Source organism: Mauremys reevesii, linkage group 6 (genome assembly GCF_016161935.1).
Source record: "Mauremys reevesii isolate NIE-2019 linkage group 6, ASM1616193v1, whole genome shotgun sequence".
In the NCBI taxonomy this organism is placed as follows: domain Eukaryota; kingdom Metazoa; phylum Chordata; order Testudines; family Geoemydidae; genus Mauremys; species Mauremys reevesii.
In genome coordinates, this window is record NC_052628.1 from 93,502,311 (window position 1) to 93,516,157 (window position 13,847).

Genomic DNA, 13,847 nt, shown 5'->3' on the forward strand with positions numbered 1-13,847 from the left:
GGTTCTCATCACTATAATCTCAGAGGGCTTCACATATATTAATGAATTTATTTTCACAACATCCCTGTCAGGTGAGGGGGTGTTATCCCCATTGCATAAATGGGGAACTGAGGCACAGAAAGATTGTCAAAAGTACCAGATGTCAATTCCTTCCTCCAAGGCATGGAGGCACTAGAGCTTTTCAAAAAAAAATTTTACATGAGCAAAACAATGTATTTGTCACTAGCCTTGTTCTTGTAAAAGGCTGACATGATTTGCCTGAATTTTTCCAAAAGATTTTCAGTCAGAGGCAGACACCCAGCATGGAAAATTTCAGCCCAAACAGTTAAAGTTTAGCAAAGTTATAAGCAACTGAAAATAGGGCCTTATAATGAGAAGAGTCAGGCAGCCTTGATTGGAAATGGTGCTACCAGCTCTGTCTATTATAAAATCTAAATTACACACTTTATGTGACACAGCATTGTGTTGTTTTGCCTCTGAACATTATGTTTGCTTACTGCTTTATTTTTTATTGCATGTTTCCTTTGGAAGACAAGAGAAGCATTGTGGCAGCAGTGTGCCATCCAGATCACTCATGCTATTCAGTACGTAGTGGAGTTTGCAAAGCGGATAACAGGCTTCATGGAGCTCTGTCAAAATGATCAAATTCTACTCCTTAAATCAGGTGAGTGGTTTAGTCAGTCATTCTCTCTTCAAATAACCTTACTTCTCCCCATCACAACCTTCCCTCCCACACATGTAAACCCTACATGATCTTCTGCGTTAATAACATTCATGTCTTCAGATCCCATTCCCTCTAAAGTCAATTATGCTTTTCTTTTACAGAAAAACTTACTGTTAATTGCAGAAGCCACAATCCCCAGTTTGACATATAGTGTAAGGTATTATTGAGTTGAGCTGGCTGAATCACCAAACTGCTGCCCCTAAAACTGCCACTTGATTTTAGTGAATCAAATCCATGCTAACTGGGCCCTGCCTCTCTGGTTAACTCTAATCATTTTAATGATGCTACAGCAATACGGATAATCTTATGTCAGTACTTAGTAAGAGAAATCCCTGCTGGCAATAATTAATACTGGAGTGAGCGTGGTTGGATTGTGGCAGCATGCATTGACACCGTTGTGTGTGTGTGCATTGCGGTGGGGGGCGGGGAAGGGGTAGTTTTTCTGTCATGTCACACAGCAATTCCTGCCCTTCTTTCAGAATAATCATTTTAAGATGCACTCTGATAACATTTAGTTGTTAGGAATTGTGACCTTGCAATAACTCCATGTCACTCAGTAGGACAAAATGGTATTATCAAACAAGCTGCTACTGCTTATTAACTGCATTACCCTGTACTATCCTGGTCCCTGGATCTGGCAGAGGCTGGGATGTAGCATGAGGTAGTTTCTTTGAGCTAGAGAAGTGCCTTGTGTCTTTCAATAGAGAACTCTCAGGCAATTCTGAAAGAGATAGTGTGATCCAGTCTTTGCTCAGAAGGATGTGGCTGTAATATGGGACCAAGATGCAAACTGCAGAAAAATAAGAGGACCTGTAGGGCTCCAACAGGAATACAGAAGATCCCCTGGAAAAGAAGGATCTTGGCATGAGAATAATTAATAATATCATTATTAACATTCCAGCTTCTGAATTAAACAACCTTACTCATTTGGCTGGTAAAGCAAAAGAAACAGTAGCGCTTCAAAAAAAGGTTCAATGACATTTGGACATAAAATGTATTGTAAGAGAACCCCAATTAGCTGCAGAGTGTATAAACAACTAAGATTTTACTGCCCCTCATGCTGCTAATATTGAGCAAAGCTAGCCAGAATTCTGGGATTTTTCCCACAGTTTCCTATAAAAATCCCCCTTTGAATTTTTCCTGTGAGGAAATTCTGGTTTCCCTGTGGTAGAGTTTAAAAATGTGACAAAGTGTTATTCTTCCCATCACATTCCACACCCTCTGACTGTTTCCCCTCTTTTTCCATTATGAGAAAGAGGGGGAAACCTACGTTTCACACTTTCTTACAGTTTTCCAACTGAACACATCATGGAAACAGTGTGGAAAAGTGAGGAGGGGGGAACTTTTTACATTTAAAAGTAGAACTTCCACTTTCAAGCTAATTTACTCTCAGAAAACACTTTGTTACAGTTTTCAAACCAGCAAACATTGGAAAACTATCAGAAAGTGTGAAAACCCCCATAATAGTTTTTCTAAATGGAAAAACTTAAAAAATTGCAGAAAAAAAATGGAGTGTTTTCCTAATTTTTTTCTTTTCATAGAAAAATGTGGGGATACTTTTTCAAAACCTTTCATTGTAAAAAAAATTTAATGAAACCCTTTAAAAAACAACTTTTAATCAGAAAATGTTTGACCAGCTCTGCTACTGAAATTAGGGATAGCCTGGCAATTTGCACAGTCCTTAGCAAAAGTGGAGCCCTACATTTCAGGGAAATGGGCCAGGATCGTGAATTGCTTCCCTCTCTGGTCAGTCCCAGAGGCAGAGATTGGAGGGTAAGTTGTCTCCTACTTGGATCCCACAGCCACAGAGGATATCTCACTGTTTTGTGAGTAACCAATTCAGCCAGCCCCAAGGATCATCAAATGTGTAGGTTGTGTTGTGTTTGGGTGTGATTCATGAAGGGGAGAGATTCTGCAACACTCCATATTGCAGCACCTAACTTTTAGGTACAGCTGGGTAAATAATGGATTTTTCAGTTCGCTGACATTTCTGAAAATCAAAAAAATAAAAAAATTGTGAAAAATATCAGTGCATCAAAAAATTCTATTTCAGGTCAAATGAAACAAAATCTGAAAATGGATTTTTTTTCTGGCACTTGTGAAGGTGGTGGTGGTGGAAGAAACCACCATTACAACTTTTAGCCCAGTGCTTAGAGCACTCATCTGTGATGGGAAGCCCTGCATTCAACTCCACTTCTGCCTGATATGAAGAAGGGATTTTAACAGCCACTGGGCTATGGTATATTATGGGGTAGGGCTTTCTAAATCTCTCCTGTTGAAGTTGATTAACTGTTTACGAATAATTAAATATGAACTGGCATTGCAGGAATGGAGTCTGGGAACAGCTTCAACAAGGGAGACTGAGAAAGGCCTGTTCCACAATATCCCATAGCCCTGGGGTGAGGGCATTTTTTCTGGGAGATGGGAAACCCAAGTTCAAATCCCTGTGCCACACTAGGTAGAGGGGGAAATTGAACCTGGGTCTCCAATGCCCCCGGGGAGGGCTAAAGGTGATAAGGAGGGGGCACAACATCCTCCTCCTGCTGTTTTGTGTGAGTTTCAACATGCTCTGAGCTCGTCTACCAGATCGATACCCCAGATAGGTGGGGGAATACCTTGGTTTTTAATCCCATCTGGGGTTTAGGCATGAGTTAGACACCAAACTGCTGTGCAGTGTCAGGGTTTAGGCAGGTGTGCACATGCCCCGCTGCTGACATTTAGGCACCTAGGGGACTTCAGTAGTGGAAACTTAGGCACCTAGGCCCAGATCTACAAAGATATTTAGGCTCCTAACTTCTATTGAAACCAGTGGAAGTTAGAAATATGAATACCTCTGTGGATCTGGGCCTTAGGGATTTTAGGCACCTACAGGGTTAGTGGGCTGCTGAGCAGGGTGTTGTGAATGCCAGTGACACATAATATTGGACTTAGGTGCTAAAGGTCCCTCCTCCCACCCCGTAAATCCCACCATTTGTGCCCAAGGTTGTTCTGTTCATTGGTATTTTGCTAAGAAACTGTTTTGAAATTTAATACATTCTGCTTTCAAAAGTGCCTTGAAACATCCCAGGAACAAAGCGTGTGTAGTTTTCATACTCTTTCCTTGTCCAACAGGCTGCTTGGAAGTGGTTTTGGTGAGAATGTGCCGTGCCTTCAACCCACTCAACAACACTGTTCTGTTTGAAGGAAAGTATGGAGGAATGCAAATGTTCAAAGCTTTGGGTAGGTTTGCCTTTTTTATTTTCAGCCATTACAATGAGCCAAATTCTGGAGTGAGAGGGAGATATACCTTTCTAAATGTAACCACCCTCCCAACAAAAAGTCATTAGCAGCTTTTGAATCCTTTACTTTTAGCACTGAAGAACAGGGAACTGCCATTTAAGCTAACAAAGTAACTCCATTAGCTGCTAGCAGTAGCAGGCTGTTTTCCTCTAGTAGAAAGGGAGCAATGGGAGCTTTGCAAGATACACTTTGGCAGTGTGTCACATAAGGACTGAGTAAAATATGAATGAAGATTTCAGAATTTGGCCTATAATGATCCCAACCTCATTTGTGCTTGACATTTGCACTGGTGCCTTATATCAGCTAAAAGAATAGTTTCAAAATTGGAATGAAGGTGAATGTTGCAGAAGGGGTAAGTGGATGAAGTCTATTTTTGGCCTGCTGGCTTAGGTAGATGGATGGATGCATGGATCCCACAAAGGTCATGAGGGGGCACCAAGGGGTTATCCAGAATACTCTGAACCTTGAGAAAAATTCAGGCGCAGCTCAGGTTCATTCTGATTTGTTTGATAGAGCAACTGTTTCATTCCTCATCAGTATATTTAACATGCTTGATGACTGCTACCTTGCTCATAGTGTTACCTTATAAATGATGTCAGTGTTCTGGTTGTAAGAATAATTAACCTGTTAACCATTCAGCAATCAGGACCAAAGCCAATGAAGGTTTCAATATTGGTAGTATTTAGTATATATTTAGCTCATTGCTTATATATACATCATATATAAACATTCCATGTATGTTTAGGTGATTTTCTTTGTCCCATAGCATGTTTTTCTCCAAACTTCTAAGAAGGCTATTTTATATTGCTAACTGATGGGATGCTGTAGGAGATGACTGTTCTGTATTAGTCAGATTCCTTTTGTAGATGTCATTTTAGTTTCAAAAACAAGATTTTCTTTCATAACGAGAGAGAAAATTCTTGGCTAACATCTCTGAATGACATTGCAAAAGACATTTTTTTTCTTGATTTTTCTTTGGAGTTTTCAGAGACAGAGTGTTTCATACTTTTTACTGGGATTCACTGAAAGTTTTAGTGATATGCAACTTCAAATGCTACTTTTTAAAATAGCCTCACTTTCCATGCGAGTGCAAATTCAGTAGTCAATTAAAGCGTTCGCCTAACCAGAACACTTGCTCACTCACTTGCACTCTTTCTTTCTCTCACTCAGACACGCGCGCACACACACACACACACTCTTGACATCAAAACAAGCAGCTTTTCAAGGCATTCTAAAGAGCTGATAAATTTCTAGCATTGACTTTGTTCTCTGTGATCTGTAGGTTCTGATGATCTGGTGAATGAAGCGTTTGACTTTGCAAAGAATTTATGTTCCTTACAGCTGACTGAGGAAGAGATTGCATTGTTTTCATCTGCTGTTCTGATATCACCAGGTAGTTATCTCCAAGTATTTTGATGAATCCTCTTTTTCACTGCATTTCACCTTGTTCATTTTTTTTTTTGCCAGCTGTTGTTCCTACTCAAACTGGCACATTAAGTAATTGAAGAATTGTCTGGATTATTCTCTAAAGTTTTCTTTAATACATTATATCAACAGCAGTTAACCTACTGGAAATAGGCTCAGAACAAAATATGGCTACACCAGCCTAAAGAGCCACAGGTAGGCAGATTTATGACCTGCCTGTTATCCAAAACATTCTGGCCAGCTGTTCAGAACCTGAATTGAATGATAGAAAAATAACTGGCTGGATCTGAGCCAAGTATTATCTCTTCAACATTTAACAGCACCGTCATAAGTTGAAGGAAGAAAAATAGGAACACTAGAAAGAGATAGGGAGGCCAGATTGTGTGTGATAGGCATAGGTACCCATTGCAAGTGGGGCAGAACAGCATTTCCCCAGGTGGACCTCTGAGAGATATTGTGCCTCAGGGAAGCATATTCCTTCTTGAATTCCAGGAAGCACAGGGCCTCAGGTCCTTCCTTCCTTCTCTGAGGCAGCAGGCACTCTCATGGTTGGCACAAGGGAGCACGCTCTGCCTTTGGTAGAGTATAGGGACAGCGGGGACTGTGACTGGCTTCTCATGTGGGATGGGAGGAAGCAGGGCAAGGGCCTTCCCCATACTGCGCACCTGTACAAGGGCTAGTCAGAAATATGTTTATTGTCATGGGAATATGCTCATTTGCACGAAATACCCATAGTTACACATATGTGTTTGAAAACACACTGGCTGCATGAACGTTGATGGAAAAGCAGGGGAAAAAAAGGGGTTGGACCATAGGTGATTGGATCAGATCACAAGCTGAATCTAGTGGACAAGTTCACAATTCGGTGTGGGATTTTTACAAAGCACCTCAGGGAAAAGCACTTGTCCACTGAAAGTTAATGGGTATTGTGCGCCTAACTCCTTCACACAAATTCCCCCTACACACACACACAAAATTCACACAATTCTGCTCCTGGCCTCCTCTAGGTTGCTCTGCCCTTTGTCACATCTGTGGAGGAGATTAATTTAGATAAAATTAGACCAGCACAGATGGTGTCAACACGCTTGATATCTTCATAATAACATGTGCTGCAAGGATTCTGGTCCTTGTTATTTCTACAGGAGATTTTGTGTTCTGTAACAGTTTGCTCAGTGTTGGAAGGGATGATCCAGTGAGTACTTCCTGTAGGTTAGTACCTTTAGCTTCTTAGATGGAGTCACTGGATGCAAAGCTGTTTTTCCAGGATGTTTTCTTGGCGGGAAAGTTCCTCAGCCACAGGAGAAAGGACAGCTGCAGAGCTGTGAGCAGAATCATACTTCTCCAACCGAGCTTTGTTTTATATTACAAAACCTTCACAATGTGCAGAGGTGGAATCCCTGTGTCTTTGTATTTAAATCTTTATTGAGTTGTGTTCCAATTTGATGTCTTACAACAATGACTTGGAAATATAGGATCTGATCCAAGGAATATTTAAATCAATGGGAAACTTTCCATTCACTTCAGTTGGCTTTGGATTAGGCTAGTACAGCACATCCATAGAAAAGATGTGACAAATGCAGTAGTTGAATGTGTTTGGGAGTTAGAGAAACTTCAGTGAAATCAAATTTCTACCCAGTGTTATGCCTCAGACAATACAGGAAGGAAGAGCAAATTACTGCTTCAGCCAGCCAGTAAGATCTGGTAACAAAACACTACCGATAATTCTAAGACTATGGCACCTGCTTTAGGCCTGATCCAAACCCCGCTGAAGTAATGGAAAGATTCCCATTAACTTTAGTTGCTTTTGATGCAGCCTTTTATGAGATGTGCTAAACTGCAGGTACAGAGATATCAAAATACTGATTCATCCCTGTGGTCCTCTAAATACCTCATAGTTTGGAAAGTACCAAATGTTTCTACTTGGTACTAGTATTTGCTGTCGACTGAGAATCCCTTGCTCATTTCTACTTTTTCTAAACCATTTGTGGATGCATTTAGTGTTCAGAAAAGTGAGTGACTCAGCCCTGACTTTGAGACAATTAAACTCCAGGCAAGTGTTCTGAAAGCTTCCCCATTAACTTTGCTAATGCATTCAGTCCTGCTATACAACAGCCCTACTACAGTACTCAAGTGCTGTGCCTCTCTGGACCAGAAATGGCTGGGTATAGCAAGCTGTTTGGGAGTTGTGTCCTTTAGATTAACAGGAGCAACTACCAAACTCATATTCACTGTGCTCCAACTAGGAATTTCAGCCTGCTCTTCAGAGACACAAAATTAGTTACTGTAATATCCCATCAGTCTACCTTTCATCTCCTGAATGGGTCTTTCCTACACACAGACATAAAGACACTTGCAATCGATTTTTCTCTCCCACATCACAAAGAAACAAATCTCAAAGTGAATAGTATGTGCCACTTCTTTCTGCAGTGTGTGTGTTTATGTATGGGGAGGGGTGATATAGCAGACAGATGGGTTGAAACACCATGTACAACTATGACAAACATTTTCTTTGTCATGAACTTAACAACTGTTATGCTTTATGCGTAACAGCCCTAATTTGTAGTATTAGACACCGAAATGTAATTCACAAAGACTGTACCAACAACGCTGATTCATTTTTAAACCCATGCTTATTATTGAGAGAGAAATCCTTAGGGAATATCCCTCTGTGATAAATCTGTTTTCCTCCAGTCTGCCACACTGGGCCTTGGTTTAAATCCACTAGAGTGCATGTTTTTATGACAGCATAAAATTTAGCACTTAGTATATGAAGTCTGAATATTATTTATGTTCACTTAGGCAGGTGTTATGTAAGCTCTTAGCTAATCTTGTTACTGCTGCTACTGCTGTTACCGAATCCAGTTGCTTACCTTATGTGAACAAGATTCTTTATCTTTCTAACAAGGTTCCTTTCTCTGAGCATCTGTTCAGTGTCTGGAGATCTCAGCTCTGTCTCTTTTCAGCAAAGGCTCAGACTAGTGTGTTCCAAACAGCAATATTTTTATGCTACACCCTTTTCATGCACTTCTCCTCACACAGGGCCTGACAAAATGAAAGTATCCGGTTAATTATATGTTGAAACATAACTATTATCTGGCCTGTATGATAAATTATATTAATGGTTAGTTTACAATAATCCAATCGGTGCCATTACTTCACTTCTGTCTCTAATTAAAAAAAAAAAAGCATCTGAATGGGGGAAGGGCTCTTCTGCACTTCTTGGCTCTTCCTGTAAAATTCATCTTCTGCACTAAGATAGAGTTTTCATTTCCTGATGGAAACCCAAAAACTATTACTAAGATCCAGTCTGAATAGACAGAGAGAGCGAGAGAGAGATTTGCAGCATAACAAAAATAGTTTACTGGGAGAGTAAATGCATTGTATTAATGGAATCAGAATGGAATCAAGATCTGCTGCCCCACTTGCCATATGGTTGTTTCAGGAAACCATGAGTTGGGAGAATATAGATCCTCATCTTTCACTGAAATCAGGGGGAGTTTTGCCTTTGACTTCAGTACAAGCAAGATAGGTTCCAAGCAGCTATTTCTGTAGACATATTCTCCCAGATAATTTAGAGTTTATTTTATCTGCTGCCATTTTTTAAATAATTGCACTTCAGGATGTTGCAACAAAAAATTCATCTAAAGTATTAAGAAATTCTTTTCGAGGAAACAATTTCTGTTCATTCAGACTTAAATGTTGGTCTCAAAATGTTAGCCCAGTTGAGACTCTAGTTTATTTAATTTTTAATTTTTAAATTGTTATATTTTATTACTGTCAAAGTGGTGTGACCACTTTGATCAGTTTGTTTATTCTTTCTGTACTCAATAGATGCTCAGATAGCATTACTTGTATTTCACCTGTGAGATATGAAATAGAGAAATATGAACTAGAAAACAACAGAGAATAAATGAATTGCTTGGACCTTGTTTAATTTTTTTGCAGGAGTTTGTCCATTTTGTCACATCTTTCTCTCTTTTGTCCTTTTTTTAAAGTCCACATAGTCAAGTTCAAACATGTAAAGGCAGTGCATTGGTAGCAAGTACGTACTTCATGTCCATGACTTGAACTCTCAGGTGATCTTATAATAGTTCATAATATTCTGACTCTGAAATCATGTGTTAATAGCATAGCAGTCCCTCAGCATAATGCAATTACACCTCTACCCCAATATAACATGACCCAATATAAGACGAATTCTGAGGTTTTTCACCTTCCTCTGCAGCATGGGGCACGGGTCACTTGCTGGAGGATTCTCTGCAGCTTGAGGTCTTCAAACCACAATTTGAGGACTTCAATAACTCAGACATAGGTTTGGGGGTTGTTACAAGAGTGGATGCGTGAGATTCTGTGGCCTGCATTGTGCAGGAGGTCAGACTAGATGATCATAATGATCCCTTCTGACCTTAAAGTCTATGAGTCTATAACACGGTAAAGCAGCACTCCGGGGGGGCTGTTGCACACTCCGGTGGATCAAAGCAAGTTTGATATAACGTGGTTTTACCTATAATGTGGTAAGATTTTTTGGCTCCTGAGGACAGCTTTATATCGGGGTAGAGGTGTATTATTAACCCTTGTCACCGTGGTATGTGGTGCCTATGTGTGGATGAGCCTTCTTTCCTTGTTCTTGTTGGCTTTAGCCCTTGTCTTTCTTCTTTGTCAGATCGAGCCTGGCTAATAGAACCAAGAAAGGTCCAGAAACTTCAGGAAAAGATTTATTTTGCACTTCAACATGTGATTCAGAAGAACCATCTTGATGATGAGACCTTGGCAAAGGTAGATCTTTTGAACATGCTAGTTCGTGACTATATTAACGGAACAAGTGTTCCTAAGATTCAGGAGTGTTGCCAACATGTACATAGCAATTCTATTATTAACGCTTCTTATATATTTGATAACCAAAGTAAGGCTTTGATAGAGGATGATTTCAAAGTGGAGGAACAGCAATAGTGCTGCCAAAGGTGAAGTGGCAATTTAGTCATTACCAGATTATCTAATGCAGTATTCAAAATGTAATCTTTTTTTTTAAAGAATTCACTGAGAATGAGAGTCAGAAGACTCTGGAAGATATTAATATAAGAATTCAGAAAGCAAGCTCAGTCTTAATATATTTCCCCACTGAATAAGGGTAAGAAAGAAAGTGTTACCATTTTATAATATTTTGTTTCAGTTGTTCGACTGAGGGGGTAATAAATTCTGGGATTTGTATTCACATAAGGGGAACATAGCATTGAGTTATCCGTGACAGTTCACAGCCATAGATCATCCTGAATAAATCTGGTATTTATTCTTTATTCTATTGGCCAAACTATTTTGCTTCTGAGTTGCTGTAATTGTAATTGTTTAAAAGAGAAATAAAATTGTAAGACTTGAAGTGAGATGGTCCCTTCCAGATTTCAGTAGAACCAAGACAATAGCTTTATCAATTGGGTTGCTAAGGCTTCTTACTGAAATGCTCCTATACACATATCTGCTAACAGCGGGGGAAGGTGTAGGCACATTGTTCTAGAAAATCAAATGGAGAGTGCATAGTGCATCTGGCCCTCTGCTTTTTTCATGTCCACTGTAAGGATCACAAGGATACTTATTTTGTAATTTTTAGAGATTTAATATCTGTCAAATATATGTACTACTGTAAAAAAGCTATTGAAACTCGTCAGAAAAGCAAGGCCTAATACTGAAGTCCTGGTAAATAAATAAATAAAACAAAATAAATAAATAAATAAATAACCATTAATTTCAGTCAGAGTTTTGCCAAAGGAAGGACTATGAAATGTGTGGCATGCATTACATGAACTGTAAATTCAGAGGAAATTGAGACATTTTAATTAGGTAGGCTCCTCATGTAACTGCACAAAAATCTGCTGTTAGACCAAAAATATGTTACTTTCCACAGGAAATTCTATAGGTTTATGTAGTGGTATTTTGATTCAGTTAACAGCAGCATGCTATATGCTTAGTTTTTCTAGGGAAAAGAAAGGGAGTTATTTCTATTCTTATAGCCTATCTTATTTCCTTCTTTTTCACTCTAACCACTAGTGGTTTTATTTCGTGCTATTATGGGAATGAGACTTCATTAAGGGCCACCTCCAATATGCAGCCCTATTTCTTAAATGGCCACTTTAAAGTAACACTAAGGTTTCTAGGACAATTGTGTTTGGCCTTTAATTAAAAACCAGTTTCTTCTAGGCAATTTAATATTGCCAGCTGGAGTGGTCATTTTGAACAGGTTTCGCTATTCTCAGTTACTCTTCCACCCAGCAGGATGCTACCTCTGTTCATTCTGGAAACCCTGCTTTCTCCTAAACACTTTCTTACTCTTTTTTTCCCCTTACAGTTAGTAGCCAAGATACCAACCATTACTGCACTTTGCAACTTGCATGGAGAGAAACTGCAGGTATTTAAGCAATCTCATCCAGATATAGTGAATACACTGTTTCCTCCGTTATACAAGGAGCTTTTCAATCCAGACTCTACCACGGGCTGCAAGTGAAGGGGAAGATAGAATTGTCACATAGTCCTGGAATGCATCACTGTAAAGACAAAAGAAATGTTTTCATGAAGACTTATTGAAAATGTCACTACTGCAACACTAGGAATGTCCTGCACTTAATAGAATTATTTTTCACCGCTACAGTTTGAAGAATGTAAATATGCACCTCTGAGTGGGGCTCTTTTATTCTTGTCTTTCTTTTACTTCTTTTTTTTTAACTGACCATAAATATACAAATATAGGACACTGGGTGTTACCTTTTTTATTTTATTTTATTGGGGTATGTTTTGGGAGACAACTGTTCATAGAATTTTATTGTAGATATAAATGAGAATAGAGTGGTACTTTGCAGTATTACTCTTGCTGTTTATTGTTCAAATATAATTTAAGAAAATTCCACTTATTACACTTGCCTATTTCTATGTTTTTAGATAGTTTAATGCATGTGGAAATTTATAGCTGTCTTGGAAATTGTTGTGCATATATGAAATATACATATGTATATGTACTATAGACATATATATATATGTAGTATATGCACATGCTGTAGCTTAAAAATCCCATGCCTACTTTCAAAGGATGCTCAGTCAGGCTCTCCTGCAGTTTTTACTCTCCAAGTCATGTATTAGATTTATGTTGGGCAATCAGGATTTTGCTCTGTGAGGCAGAGTTAAATCCTCACTCACCAATGTATAACGAAAGGATGGTATCGCTTCTGAGAAACTTGTCATATAGTGTGTATATGCAGTATGCAGTCTGTAAATCAAACATTAAGATTGTATCAATGATGCAAAAGCCTTGTCTGGATGGTTCAAATGGACAGAGGAAAAGTTATTTGGAATTTTCTCCCTGTTACGGGAATAAAGCGTATATAAAAATGAACATGCCAGTAAAGTACCTAAACCACAGAGTCAAAATGTAAATTATCCCAAATAGAACATTTTTGTGAATCAGCCAAACATTATATTTTATTAGCGCTTCTTAGAGAAATAGATACAGGGCCCATCTTGCTCCCATTGACTTCAGTTGAACCAGGAACAGGCCCAAAATATAGCTTTGAAGAGTAAAAATGTGACGTGGTGATGGTGGTGCGGGTGATGATGACAGTGACACTCTGTCGCCAGCTAAGTCACTGTAAGCTGTTGGATGACAATGGAGGGTTTCCATTTCATAAAAATATATTGCTCAGGTGCTACTATTAGAGGTTCAGGATAGGCAAGTGAGGGGATGTGATTATTTTTTACAGATTTGAATTAAAAATAGAGATAGGCCTGAGTAGCAGCATTCAAATGCAAATGTGAATTGGTCCCAGATCATTCTCTCAAACCTGAGAGTGTTCAGATCCATGGTTTGTTTTCATGTCTGTCTCTTTGTGCTGCAGATACTGGGCAGAGGAGAGTGGGAGGATACCACAAGCTGAAAAAACAGTAATGAAGAATGTGTTTGTCTCTCCAGATCCAGACACAATAGATCTTCCACCCAGGGCCACCTGGGGGGGGGGAAAGTGGGGCTATTTGCCCCAGGCCCCGGGCCCTGCAGGGGCCCCCACGAGAATATAGTATTCTATAATATTGTAACTTTTTTTTATGGAAGGGGCCCCTGAAATTGCTTTGCCCCAGGCCCCCTGAATCCTCTGGGCAGCCCTGCTTCCACCTGTGGAAAGATGAGGGATTCAGCTTCCCCCATAGCACAACCCCTACTGTCCCCTTATCCCCTTGCCATAAGTTCAGGGACCTGAGTGTGGATAGCTGGCAAAGAGGGAGAATTCTGAGGATGGGGGCCACAGTGAGATGAATTTCCCTCCCCATTCTCCCACCCCCAAACCACATAGAAATTAATACAGCCTGAGTCATTCAGCACAGTGGAACTATCCTATAAAGGGATTTCTGCAGCCTGCATGGAAAGCCCTGTCCGCGGGGCCGGTGC

At 39.6% G+C, this 13,847-nt stretch overlaps 1 protein-coding gene across 3 annotated transcripts in view; it reads left to right on the forward strand.

Moving 5' to 3' along the window:
* The window catches only part of RORB (RAR related orphan receptor B), a 198,536-nt gene extending 185,142 nt beyond the window's left edge, over positions 1-13,394 (forward strand). For all 3 annotated transcript variants that reach the window (XM_039545776.1, XM_039545777.1, XM_039545778.1), the window contains 5 exons: positions 532-664; positions 3,836-3,943; positions 5,286-5,396; positions 10,092-10,204; positions 11,766-13,394. In XM_039545776.1, the coding sequence (XP_039401710.1) occupies positions 532-664; positions 3,836-3,943; positions 5,286-5,396; positions 10,092-10,204; positions 11,766-11,921 (621 nt within the window). In that variant the 3' untranslated portion in view covers positions 11,922-13,394. The remainder of the gene's footprint in view (positions 1-531; positions 665-3,835; positions 3,944-5,285; positions 5,397-10,091; positions 10,205-11,765) is intronic.
* The last annotated feature ends 453 nt before the right edge of the window (positions 13,395-13,847 follow it).